The 13,236-nt window shown below is 40.6% G+C and overlaps 2 protein-coding genes across 2 annotated transcripts; one reads left to right on the forward strand and one right to left on the reverse strand.

The window, feature by feature from the left end:
• Positions 1–57: 57 nt before the first annotated feature.
• taf13 (TATA-box binding protein associated factor 13) lies at positions 58–1,288 on the forward strand. The gene has a single exon (XM_055892252.1). It carries the CDS (start codon positions 301–303, stop codon positions 673–675), a length of 375 nt encoding a protein of 124 aa, XP_055748227.1. The 5' UTR covers positions 58–300; the 3' UTR covers positions 676–1,288.
• A 3,072-nt stretch (positions 1,289–4,360) lies between these two features.
• tnnc2.2 (troponin C2, fast skeletal type, tandem duplicate 2) lies at positions 4,361–7,252 on the reverse strand. Its single transcript, XM_055892251.1, has 6 exons — positions 7,146–7,252; positions 6,330–6,381; positions 6,082–6,225; positions 5,736–5,850; positions 5,485–5,621; positions 4,361–4,856 (listed from the first exon to the last, which is right to left on the reverse strand). The coding sequence occupies exons 1-6, from the start codon at positions 7,146–7,148 to the stop codon at positions 4,825–4,827; spliced, it is 483 nt and encodes a 160-aa protein (XP_055748226.1). The 5' UTR covers positions 7,149–7,252; the 3' UTR covers positions 4,361–4,824.
• Between the last annotated feature and the right edge of the window lie 5,984 nt (positions 7,253–13,236).

The following is a 13,236-nucleotide window of genomic DNA, read 5'->3' on the forward strand; positions in this document are numbered from 1 at the left end:
TTTCCAAGCAAAACAACGTAGCCAGTTACTGTAGCTACTTCCGGCAACTACAGCGAAGAAGTAATTGACAATTTGGTTGAGTAGTCGTTGTCGTGACCCTCTGTGTTTGTCATTGTTATAAAGTGAAAAAGCCGCCACAACGCAACAAAAAATAAACGGCCAGGACTCCAATTGCATCTAACCTGCACGGTTTGCGAAATATCGTTGGACACACTGGGCTTTGTAACTAGCTAGATAATCCCATAGCCAGCTAGCGTCAGCTACAATTGCTAGCTCTAGTACACCGTTGGGTCTGTGAGGATGGCGGAGGAGGAAGACGAAGTTGGTTTTGAGGAGGATTTGGATGACGGGGCGGGTGGAGCCGATGGGAACCACGGCAAAAGGAAAAGGCTGTTCTCTAAAGAACTTCGGTGTATGATGTATGGATTTGGAGATGACCAGAATCCCTACACCGAGTCAGTGGACATCCTGGAGGACCTTGTGATCGAGTTCGTCACGGAGATGACACACAAAGCCATGTCCATCGGACGCCAGGGCCGTGTCCAGGTGGAGGACATTGTTTTCCTTATCCGGAAAGATCCAAGGAAGTTTGCCAGAGTGAAAGACCTCTTGACGATGAACGAGGAGCTGAAGAGAGCCCGCAAGGCCTTTGATGAAGCGAACTATGGCTCTTAGGAACCTTTGATAGAGGGATTTGGCCTTCACCACAAATACATGTCTTCTTTCCCTTTTTTAAACTTCTCTTTCACATTGTCTAAGCTGTTTATTCTGATTTGATCATTGGACATGTGTTTTTGAGGATTTAAACTTTGTTGTTGCAGATGTGAACATAGAGAGTGTTCATTCACCACCCACTTGTGACTAAAGATATGTTTGTGCTCATGTGAAATGCTTATGCCTTATATAGACATCTTTCTATTTTTATTTAACTAGGCAAGTCAGTTAAGAACAAATTCTTATTTACATTGACGGCCTAGGACCAGGGGCAGAACGACAGATTTTTACCTTGTCAGCTTGGATTCGATCTAGCAACCTTTCGGTTACTGGCCCAATGCTCTATCCACAAGGCTACCTGCCGCCCCATTAACATACACACATCTAATCCTAGAAAGTTGTTTTATTTATGGTATACTGTGCTGTATCCACAGAAGGACATCACATTGCAGTATGAATCATTAGGTCCTGTGAGGAATTGTCTCTTAGGTGAGAATTGTTGTCCTGTTTATCAGTAAGGATAGTGACGTAATGGTGGAATGGACATTTATGAATAAAGTAACTTCCAATCCTTGATACTTTCATCCATCCTTTACTGTGAGATTTCAGGACATGGGCCCAGAGGGGAGTTCAAATATAGACTTTCTGTATTAATCCATGGATGGGTTCTCTTTAATGAAACGTTTCACTTTCGCTACACTTGCAATAACATCTACTAAACAAATGTATGTGACCAATACAATTTGATTTTTTTGCTACACCTTGAGACAATGGATATAGCTTCAAAACTTTAATAAAATGTTTTGTTTAATTTGTGCAAATGAATGCACAACTTCCGTAGATGGACCTTATTGTGCATGGAATAAAACCCTCTGAAAGTTACTTTAATTACCTCCGCAGGACTAAGGGCTCAGACACCTATACGGTTTGCTAGCCGAGAGTACTAAGCACATCTGAACCTGATTTGTGAACCGAGTTTTGCACTGACTTTACATGTGAAATGTTGGCAGTCAGACATTACAGTGGGTGGTCCTTAAAACACAGCGCGCTGGACGATCGGCAGAAGAACGCTAGATCTAAATTAGGTGTGATGTGTGCGAGCCTTAAAGGTACATTTCTACATTTTCTAACGTCATGTTCATCTCCAGCACCAACCCAACATCAACATATGTGATAATGGTGCGTTTCTATGTTTTGTATTAAAAAAAGAGGGAAGTAAATATTCATACTCATTGACTTATTCCACATACAGTTGAAGTCGGAAGTTTACATACATTTCAGCCAAAGACATTTAAACTCAGTTTCACAATTCCTGACATTTAATCCTAGTAAGAATTCCCTGTCTTAGGTCAGTTAGGATCACCACTTTATTTTAAGAATGTGAAATGTCAGAATAATAGAGTGATTTATTTCTGCTTTTATTTATTTCATCACATTCCCAGTTGGTCAGACGTTTACATACACTCAATTAGTATTTGGTAGCATTGCCTTTAAATTGTTTAACTTGGCTCAAATGTTTTGGGTAGCCTTCCACAAGCTTCCCACAATAGGTTGGGTGAATTTTGGCCATTCCTCCTGACAGCTGGTGTAACTGAGTCAGGTCTGTAGGCCTCCTTGCTCACACATGCTTTTTCAGTTCAGCTCACAAATTTTATATAGGGTTGAGGTCAGGGCTTTGTGATGGCCACTCCAATACCTTGACTTTGTTGTCCTTAAGCCATTTTGCCACAACTTTGGAAGTATGCTTGGGGTCATTGTCCATTTGGATGACCCATTTGCAACCAAACTTTAACTTCCTGACTGATGTCTTGAGATGTTGCTTCAATACACCCACATAATTTTATTTTCTCATGATGCCATCTATTTTGTGAAGTGCACCAGTCCCTCCTGCAGCAAAGCACCCCCACAACATGATGCTGCCACCCCAGTGCTTCACGGTTGGGATGGTGTTCTTCGGCGGTTTTGGAGCAGTGGCTTCTTCCTTGCTGAGCGGCCTTTCAGGTTATGTCAATATAGGACTAATTTTACTGTGGATATAGATGATTTTGTACCTGTTTCCTCCAGCATCTTCACAAGGTCCTTTGCTGCTGTTCTGGGCTTGATTTGCACTTTTCGCACCAAAGAACGTTCATCTCTAAAAGACCGAACGTGCCTCCTCCCTGAGCGGTATGACAGCTGCTTGGTCCCATGGTGTTTATACTTGCGTACTATTGTTTGTGCAGATGAACGTGGTACCTTCAGGCATTTGGAAATTGCTCCCAAGGATGAACCAGACTTGTGGAGGTTTACAAAAAAAATCTGAGGTCTTGGCTGATTTCTTTTGATTTTCCCATGATGTCAAGCAAAGAGGCATTGACTTTGAAGGTAGGCCTTGAAATACATCCACAGGTACACCTCCAATTGACTCAAATGATGTCAATTAGCCTATCAGAAGCTTCTAAAGCCATGACATAATTTTCTGGAATTTTCAAGCTGTTTAAAGGCACTGTCAACTTAGTGTATGTAGACTTCTGACCCACTGGAATTGTGATACATTGACTTATAAATGAAATAATCTGTCTGTAAACAATTGTTGGAAAAATTACTTGTGTCATGCACAAAGCAGATGTCCTAACCGACTTGCCAAAACTAGTTTGTTAACAAGAAATTTGTGGAGTGGTTGAAAAACAAGTTTTAATGACTCCAACCTAAGTGTATGTAAACTTCTGACTTCAGCTGTAGGTGTCCTTTGTGAGGCGTTGGAAAACCACCCTGGTCTTTGTGTTTAATATGTACTACTAAACAGATAATTGTGTGTGTGAGGTACAGAAATGTAGTCATTCAAAAAATAATGTTAAACACTGTTATTGTACACAGAGTGAGTCCATGCAACTTATGTGACTTGTTAAGCACATTTTTCTCCTGAATTTATTTAGGCTTGCCATAACAAAGGGTTTGAATACTTATTGACTCAAGCTTATCGTTTTTAATTCATTTGTAAACATTTCTAAAAACAAAATTCCACGTTGACATTATGAGGCACTGTGTGTAGGCAGTGACAAAAAAAATCGACATTTAATCCATTTTAAATTCAAGGTTGCAACACAACATGTGGAAAAAGTCAAGGGATGTGAATACTTTCTGAAGGCAGTGTGTTTACAATGACATCATCGGTGTGCTTTTAACCAATTTTGAGTAGGCATTGCCTACTAATTGGCTGATGTCATTGGAAACTTACTGTATCTTCCTTTGTCTTCCATAGAAACAGGTCATTTTCACGTGTTGATGTTGGGATTGTGCTGGAAATTATGAATATGACATAGAGAAAATGTTGATGTTTGTCCTTTGTTCCTTAACCCACTGTATCAGTAATCTATTTTCATAGGGATGAATTTAATTACCTAAAGTTCAGTTTGTATAATGATGAAGAATTTAAACTTGGCAGGAGGTTCCGGGTGGCATATCATTTCATAATATTAGTTTTTTAATTTGTGTTTTGCCATAAATAAAGATGCCTGATCTAGCTTTACTGCTGTCTAATCTGTTATGTCTTACGGCTGTGTGGGTCAAAGAAAAATTGAAAAAAATATATATATAAAATATTTTTTTATTGATATTCCTCAAAACAATACCGTACAGACTATAATTATGTCAGACCAACTACCAGTGAGCATGTGTTTATTCATTTATTATCTCGGTTCAAACAATAGTTTGTTATTATAGTGAAGTGGCAACAGTTGGCCTGGGTCTAAGCAGCTATCACAAGCTGCCCATCTAGACTACATCTAGACTGAACTCCCAGCTTGAGGGTGTTGAGGTGGTAAGTGATCCACTGACCCATTCTGTAATGTTGCAGTGAATTTCACATCCCGGCTTTTCCCTCCTGATTTGGGGGAACAGCAGCAGCTTGGCATCAATGGGGCATCATAATCACACGCAAGAAGGGCTCAAAAGCCCTGGTTACCCCCACCAGGTGCTGTCTGTTGAAGAGGTTTAGTTTAATCGAGGTGGACGAACATAGGCAATGGACCAGTAAGGGGCGAAGAGTGAGGGAGAATTGCAGTGGGTCAAAAGAGGATCAGAATAGGTCAGCAGGGGGTCAAAGGGAGGAGGAGTGTCCTTGAGTCTCTTTTACTGGACATTTTCCATCATCTTGAGGAATTCTGAAAAAGAGTGACAAATCCATTATGAAAATGATAATTTAAATCACAGTGATGTAACTCATGGTTAATAACAGACCTAACATTCATTATGAATGTTCATTATCTAACTTCAAGCACCAGCTGTCAGAGCTGCTCACAGATCATTGCATCTGTACATAGCCCATCTGTAAATAGCCCATCCAACTACCTCATCCCCATACTGTATTTATTTATTTATTTTGCTCCTTTGCATCCCAGTATCTCTACTTGCACATTCATCTTCTGCACATCTATCACTCCTGTGTTTAATTGCTATATCGTAATTACCTCGCCACTATGGCCTATTTTATTGCCTTACCTCCCTTTTCTTACCTCATTTGCACACACTGTATATATATACTTTTTTTCCTACTGTATTATTGACTGTATGATTTGTTTATTCCATGTGTAACTCTGTGTTGTTGTATGTGTCGAACTGCTTTGCTTTATCTTGGCCAGGTCGCAGTCTTAAATGAGAACTTGTTCTCAACTAGCCTACCTGGTGAAATAAAATAAATAAATACAAATGAAAATGCTGGTCAATATGTAGGCTAATTGTCCAATCAGCATCACCATTATTATTATCAAAGGCGTCGTGGCTTTGTCATACCATCAAAGTCCAACATGCCATCAGCGTTCTTGTCTCCATCTTTCAACAGCTCATCAATCTCCTCCTCTGAGATTTGCTCGCCTGTGCTGCGGATGATGATGGCGAACTCTTCTCTGTCGATGTAGCCGTCGGCATTCCTGCGTAAGCAACACACATTGGAGGGAGTTTAACAACCTGTCGACATATGAACGCTGACTGTAATTGTACACAAGGTAAAACGTAACCCCTTCTCCCTAAAACAGGTGACATACTTGTCGAACACACGGAAACATTCCGCCAACTCTCCCTCAGACTTTCCGGCCTGGTCCTCCTTTAAGAGCCTCACCATCATGACCAAGAACTCCTCGAAGTCGATGGTGCCGCTGCCTATGGTGAATGTTCCGATCGATTATGCATCAAGCTCGAAAATAACAGGTAAGTACAACAATATGAAGAGGTATGTATCATGCTCAGGTCACCTGAGCATAACACGGGCATAAATTACCCAAAAGTAGCCTAATCACACGCCAAACTTCACACGTACCATTTAAACTATATAGCTTACATACATTAATGTAGGTTAATATATAGTATATTTTAGATTCAGCCGTTGCTCACCATCCTCATCGACCTCCTCAATGATTTCATCCAACTCCTCTCTTGTCGGGTTCTGGCCCAACATCCTCATGACCTGACCCAACTCCTTGGTACTGATATCACCGCCACCGTCGGTGTCGAACATGTCGAAGGCAGCCTTGAATTCTGGAATGATGATACGTATCGGGACACTAATTATTGTATTCATTAGACCTGACACATTTAACTTATTATATACGGCAACATTGTTTTGCGATGGACCTACTCACCGTTAAGCATCTCCTCGCTCAAGAAGGAGCGGGCCTCCTGTTGTGCATCAGTCTAGAGGAAAAACAGCGCCACATTTGGCAGGTCATAGTAGGAGTGACAATTTCTCAAATGGTCACTTATATATATATTTTTTGGGGGGGCAACAGTGATGTTATCAGATGAGTGTATTTTTGTCGTATTGACATTCACAAAGTTATCCCCACAAAAGGGTTAGCCTTAGCCTATAGGCATACTGACAAATTTGCCATGCTATTTAAGGCTCAACACATTACCCTCCTGTATATGGCCATACGGATATACATTACGACGGAATTTGTCGCCTTAACACAATCCGCACCCGGACAGCCTTGCTCCCGGACCTTTTAGGTTGTGTGACAGTCTGATACTCGGTATCTACTCAATAAGCACCCATAAAGCCATAGCCTATCTAGCCTGCGCCTGCTGAACATGCGTAACTTTCCTAAAGTCATGCTCCAGAAATACTGCTATAAATAGTCAATATTATTTGGTTAATTAAACAAGTTAGTGATTTTTATTAATCAAGATGAGATCCTGATAATCATGGTCTAAGGAAATGACTACTGTTTTAATCGTTTTATACCTTACATTTTATGAAATAGTAAACATGTCTGCAAGAGACAATACATTGTCAAAATGATGGTCCCAAAAAATATTTCCAAAGTAGGCTAATTAATCATCTTAATTGCCCATCCAAATGTAACGTTGTAAATGTAACCCTATACAAACTCGCTGTTTATTATGCTGTTAGTCATGCTTTTATTCATGTAATTATGTGTTCAAATGATTGGTCTTACCATGGTTGTGAATGAGCTTTCCCCCAAATATCCACAGAAATAAATCCCAAAGGAGTGGTCAATCCGTGTGCACCCCTACAGAAAGATTAAACCTCAAGTGAGAGTTTTGACACACTTTAAACTGGTCACTTAAGACACACCCCCGGGTGCTCACAGGACTCCAGATTTAGAATCTTGAACTTGTAGGGTTCTGAGGCCCCCAAAAGCCAATCGAAATCTGGAGTGGACAGTAATGGTCTTGAAGCTGCAAACATTTCATTGACGGGGTAAATGTAGCAGTAAGAAAGTTTTCAGGTACATGTCACTATTGAAAGGCAACATTTGTCTTGTGATTGTAAGTGCAGCAGGTTTGAGGTACCTGCATGTAACAGTAGGCCTAGGTATTCCCTGTCAGACACAATGTTTTTGCTTATCAACCTAAACAAATTCTGGTCTCTCTGGTCCCACTCTCAAAGTAACAACATTACACCTTCTTTTGCAGATTTCCAGAAGGGAACAAAGCCAGCCCTTTTAAGCAATATCTGAAAAAAGTCAATTCTGAAGCGTCATTTCTAAAACAACGTGTAGTTGATCTTTAAGCATGCACTCGTGAGTTCAAGCAAATATGGGGATTGACAGTTTCCGTACTGTAAACTAAAGGTAGGCCTCTGTATTGCTGATAAAGAAGGGTGGGCCCAGAGTGGGTTGTGGCTGTGGGATGGCATTTCATTCTGGGTGTGAAACCCTAACCCTGTGAAAAAGTGCTGCAGAGCTGGTAGCTGGCTGTGCTGTGCCCTGAATAGCAGATTATTTTTGGTTGTACGGGGAGCCCGCCTTTAATCACAGTATCATATCCAATAAACAGGCCATCCACTCAAGACCTGACTCTCCTTGTATGGTGGAAGTTTCCTGCGTTTCCTGGGGTTGGATAGGGAGGAGGGGTGGGATACAGGAATATTATGATGAGCAGTTACTCGAGGTAGAAGGAGATGTCATGTTGTTAGTGTTGGGGGGGTTAAGGGCTATATACTCAGTGAGCGCAGGATATCTTCCACTAGAAGGATTTGGTTAGGTGTAACTAGCTACACATTTAAAACTTATAGGTTCTTATTCCAGATGCCTTCAAGATAAGCTGTTGCATCTGGCAGCGTTGTCAGAGCCCTAGGGGATGGCATCTTACTGTACTGATCTGGTATTTGCATCCTCGGGACCTCTTCATGGAGACAGCAGTGTCAGAGTATTCTTGTTGCTGTTGAGTGCTGAGAGCTCTTTTTTGATTATCATGGATGACATCAATCAAGTGATGAGAAGATCATTGCTATCGCATGTTGCATTATATACGCAGTTAGAGGCCTTTGAAAGTTTTCTGTGTCTACTGTCTATTTTAGTCCTTCTTTCTTTTTTTGACTTTGCATGCTCCTTTACCTCATGTTGTACGCCTATTTCTCTTTTACATATTTTCATGAGTCTTTCAAGATTCATCACAAGAAGAACAAGGACCTCAGCAGGATTAGGCAGAGACAATCAAGATGACAGGTTTTTATGGACTTTGGAGCTAAAGTGTTTTCAGGAACCAAGGACACTGACTGTATAGTGAGAATAGTTGTCATATGGGCATAGGAGAGCGGAGGAGAAAGTGGAATGTTTTATTTATTTATTTTATTTTTTTCGCCTTTATTTAACCAGGTAGGCCAGTTGAGAACAAGTTCTCATTTATAACTGCGACCTGGCCAAGATAAGGCTAAGATAAGATAAAAAATCAACACAGAGTTACACATGGGATAAACAAACGTACAGTCAATAACACAATAGAAAATCTGTATACAGTATGTGCAAATGAAGTCAGGAGGTAAGGCAATAAATAGGCCATAGTGGCGAAATAATTACAATTTAGCAATTAACACTGGAGTGATAGATGTGCAGATGAGGATGTGCAAGTAGAAATACTGGTGTGCAAAATAGCAGGGGAAGAAAATATATATATGGGGATGAGGTAGGTAGTTGGTTGGATGGGCTATTTACAGATGGGCTGTGTACAGCTGCAGCAAACGGTAAGCTGTTCTGACAGCCGATGCTTGAAGTTAGTGAGGGAGATAAGTCTCCAACTTCAGTGATTTTTGCAATTCGTTCCAGTCATTGGCAGCAGAGAACTGTAAGGAAAGGCGGCCAAAGAGGTGTTGGCTTTGGGGATGACCAGTGAAATATACCTGCTTGAGCGCGTGCTATGTGTGGGTGCTATGGTGACCAGTGAGCTGAGAAAAGGCGGAGCTTTACAGAGCAAAGACTTATAGATGACCTGGAGCCAGTGGGTTTGGCGACGAATATGTATCGAGGACCAGCCAACGAGAGCACATAAGTCGCAATGGTGGGTAGTATATGGGGCTTTGGTGACAAAATGGATGGTACTGTGATAGATTGCATCCAATTCGCGGGTGCTGGCAGCGATCTGTTGAAGAGCATGCATTTCGTTTTACTAGCGTTTAAGAGCAGTTAGAGGCCACGGAATGAGTGTTGTTTGGCATTGAAGCTTGTTTGGAGGTTTATTAACACAGTGTCCAAAGAAGGGCCAGATGTACACAGAATGGTTTAGTCTGCGTAGAGAGCGACATCATTGATATATACAGAGAAAAGAGTCGGCCCGAGAATTGAATCCTGTGGCACCCCCATAGAGACTGCAAGAGGTACGGACACACTGAGCTCTATCTGAGAAGTAGTTAGTGAACCAGGCGAGGCAGTCATTAGAGTGATGGTGGCACATTATGTTTGGCAAAGGGCCTGTTTAGGCACATTTTTAAGGTAAAACCAAAACTGAACGTGAGAGATAGTTTCTGAAGACAGACATACAGATCAACAGAGAAATTGTAGACAATGATCCACTAACTCTAACAACATGACAAGGCGTTGGAAATGTACGTTAAAGATGAAAGTAGGTTTATTTTGAAGCACTCTGCACAGGGTTGTCACGCAAGAAGGGCGAGGGGAGAGACACAGTGGGAGGGGTGTAGCATTTCTTGAGGGAGCAGGTGTAAGGGGGCAGCTGGGTGCGAAGTGTTCGGTGGCAGGGAGGGGAAGAGCCTTCGTCTTATAAGGGTTGGACAGATATGTATAGCCACAGAGTCAACATGACTGAAAAGGTCAGTGTCTGGGATAGGGTGAAGAACCTCTACGTATTGTCTTTTATCAAATGCCCTTTTCACTCTCCTGTAGTGTTTTTGGGTACTCTTTGATGTTTGTAATTGACAAGACTCAAGAGGGTGTGTATTTCAATTTTTATTTTGAAACATAGTTGTTATTTTCTTCAAGCAGAAGTGGCAAATGGAAAGGGTCACAAAGGAATGTTGGTCTTGTTAATTTTCAGCAATTCTGGAACATAGAATAATTAATTTGTTAATTTGATCCTTTCCCACTTAAGCCAATCCCTTATTCCATTCTCAGTGATAGCAAAGCACCCACTGTATCATCAATTCATTTTTTTTTAATTTAACCTTTATTCAACTAGGCAAGTCAGTTAAGAACACATTCTTATTTACAATGCCAGCATACCCCGCCCATACGACACTGGGCCAATTGTGCACATCCTATGGGACTCCCAATCACAGCTGGATGTAATACAGCCTGGATTTGAACCAGGGACTGTAGTGACACCTCTTGCACTGAGATGCAGTGCCTTAGACCGCTGCGCTACTTGGGAACCACAACCCTGTATGTGTCCAGTCACCAGAGGATGAATGTCTTATGAGCATTTTCATGTTAATGATTGGATATGTCATGTCTCGATGTGGTACTTCTGTGATCCCAGACCTCAACACTGTATTCTCTTTTGAATATTAGTAGTAGAGAAACCCAGAACAGTGGGATTTGAGTTTAGTTATGACTTGTGTTCATTAATAATAATTAACAGAAAAAACTTGCTAATTAACAGAAAAAACTTGCCTACACACATTACCATAGTGCACCTGCTTGTTTGTGCTATAACATCCTGATTAAATATTCAACATAATATGTCAACAATAGTCTGTGTGTGTGTGTTTCCAGTCAAATTATTTACCCACAGACTGCGTGCCCAAATTTGCCCGTTAATCCCAAACCAATCACGAGTCAAAGTTGATGTTATTATTGACCATTAGTCATCTACCAGTTTCTGTTTCATAAGCACAATACATTAATATGAATGTTATTTCCATTGGAGAAAATCGAGCCTGTGTATGAGTACGTGTGTGTCTTACCATCAAAATCAATCCTGTTGTCTTTGTTAAGGTCTGCGTTTTTCATTAGCTCGGTAAATTCCTCCTCATTGACTGGCTTTCCAGTGGTGGCCATTATGTCATTAAACTCCTCACAATCGCCATTTCAGTTTAGATAAATCAGAAAAATGTAACACACAGCTGCTGTATTTTTCCTGAACTAAAAGGGAAATTAAGCCAATTGTCATTAAAGGTTCATAATGAGGCAGGTCCTTTAGCCGGCCATCCACCAGATACCTTTTGGTATTCCTAGTTATTGAGACAGGTTGAGAAACTTAAGGTTACTTTCGTAACCCCAGGTCTTTGAGAATATGAATGAGATGTACAGTGCCTTCAGAAAGTATTTAGACCACTTGACTTTTTCCACATTTTGTTGTGTTCCAGGCTGAATTTAAAATGGATTACATTTAGACTTTGTGACATTGATCTACACTCAAAACCCCATATTGTCAACGTGGAATAATGGTTTGATAAGTATTCACCCCCTTTGTTACGGCAAGCCTAAATCACTTCAGGACAAAAAATTATCTTAAAGCTGCAAAATGTAACTTTTTGGCAGACCGACCAAATTCACATAGAAATGTGAGACATGTTCTATGTGCTCTATTTCTATGCTTCCCATTCTTAAGGTTTTTTTTGCGTCTTTTACTTTCGTTTTTGTACACCAGCTTGAAACAGATGAAAATACAATATTTTTGGTGATTGAAAATATATTTCACAGCGGTTTAGATGGTAAAATGATTCTCTACACATTGCTTATTTTGTCACATAAACTGAAATTATTCGAATTTAAGCAACCAGGAAATAGTGGAGTGATTTCTTCATATTGCACCTTTTAACAAGTAATCTAATAAGTTGCAAGGACAAACTGTTTAACATTATTTTTTAATTACTATCCCATCTTTGTACCCCTCACATACAATTAATTATCTGGTAAGCAGTGAATTTCAAGCACAGATTCAATAACAAAGACCAGAGAGGTTTTCCAATGCTTCCCAAAGAAGGGCACCTACTGAATATTCCTTTGAGCATGAGGAAGTTATTAATTACACTTTAGATGGTGTATCAATACACCCAGTCACTACGAAGATACAGGCGTCCTTCCTAACTTGACTGATAGGAAGGAAACGGCTCAGGGATTTCACGGTGAGGCCAATGGTGACTTTAAAACACTTACAGAATTTAATGGCTGTGATAGGAGAAAACGGAGTATGGTTCAACATTGTAGTTACTCCACAATACTAATCTAAATGACAGAGTGAAAAGAAGGAATCTTGTACAGAATAAAAATATTCCAAAACATGCATCCTGTTTGCAATAAGGCACAAATTTGTCAAAGAAATTAAGTTCTTGTCCTGAATATAAAGCATTATGTTTGGGGCAAATCCAACGAAGCACATCGCTGAGTACAACTCTTCATATTTTGGCTGCATCATGTTATGGCTATGCTTTTCAACGGCAAGGACTAGGGAGTTTGTTTAGGATGGAAAGGAATAGAGCAAAGCACAGGCAAAGTCCTATAGAAAAACCAAGTTCAGTCTGCTTTCCAAATCAAATCAAATTTTATTTGTCACATACACATGTTTAGCAGATGTTATTGCGAGTGTAGCGAAATGCTTGTGCTTCTAGTTCCGACAGTGCAGCAATATCTAACAAGTAATATCTAACAATAGGGCAGTGATGGCTGTTTAACAGTCTGATGGCCTTGAGATAGATGCTGTTTTTCAGTCTCTCGGTCCTAGCTTTGATGCACCTGTACTAACCTCGCCTTCTGGATCATAGCTGGGTGAACAGGCAGTGGCTCGGGTGGTTGTTGTCCTTGATGATCTTTTTGGCCTTCCTGTGACATTGGGTGCTGTAGGTGACCT

The sequence above is a fragment of the Salvelinus fontinalis genome, chromosome 31 (genome assembly GCF_029448725.1).
Source record: "Salvelinus fontinalis isolate EN_2023a chromosome 31, ASM2944872v1, whole genome shotgun sequence".
Classification (NCBI taxonomy): domain Eukaryota; kingdom Metazoa; phylum Chordata; class Actinopteri; order Salmoniformes; family Salmonidae; genus Salvelinus; species Salvelinus fontinalis.

Excerpts from the sequence above, each read along its gene's own strand:
- tnnc2.2 (XM_055892251.1), bottom strand. Across the intron at positions 5,851-6,081 it reads TGAGGAGGTCGATGAGGATG|GCAGCGGCACCATCGACTTC; the intron begins GTGAGCAACGGC and ends CATTCACCATAG. Across the intron at positions 5,622-5,735 it reads TGTTTCCGTGTGTTCGACAA|GAATGCCGACGGCTACATCG; the intron begins GTATGTCACCTG and ends TTGCTTACGCAG.
- taf13 (XM_055892252.1), top strand. The coding sequence starts at position 301 with ATGGCGGAGGAGGAAGACGAAGTTGGTTTTGAGGAGGATTTGGATGAC.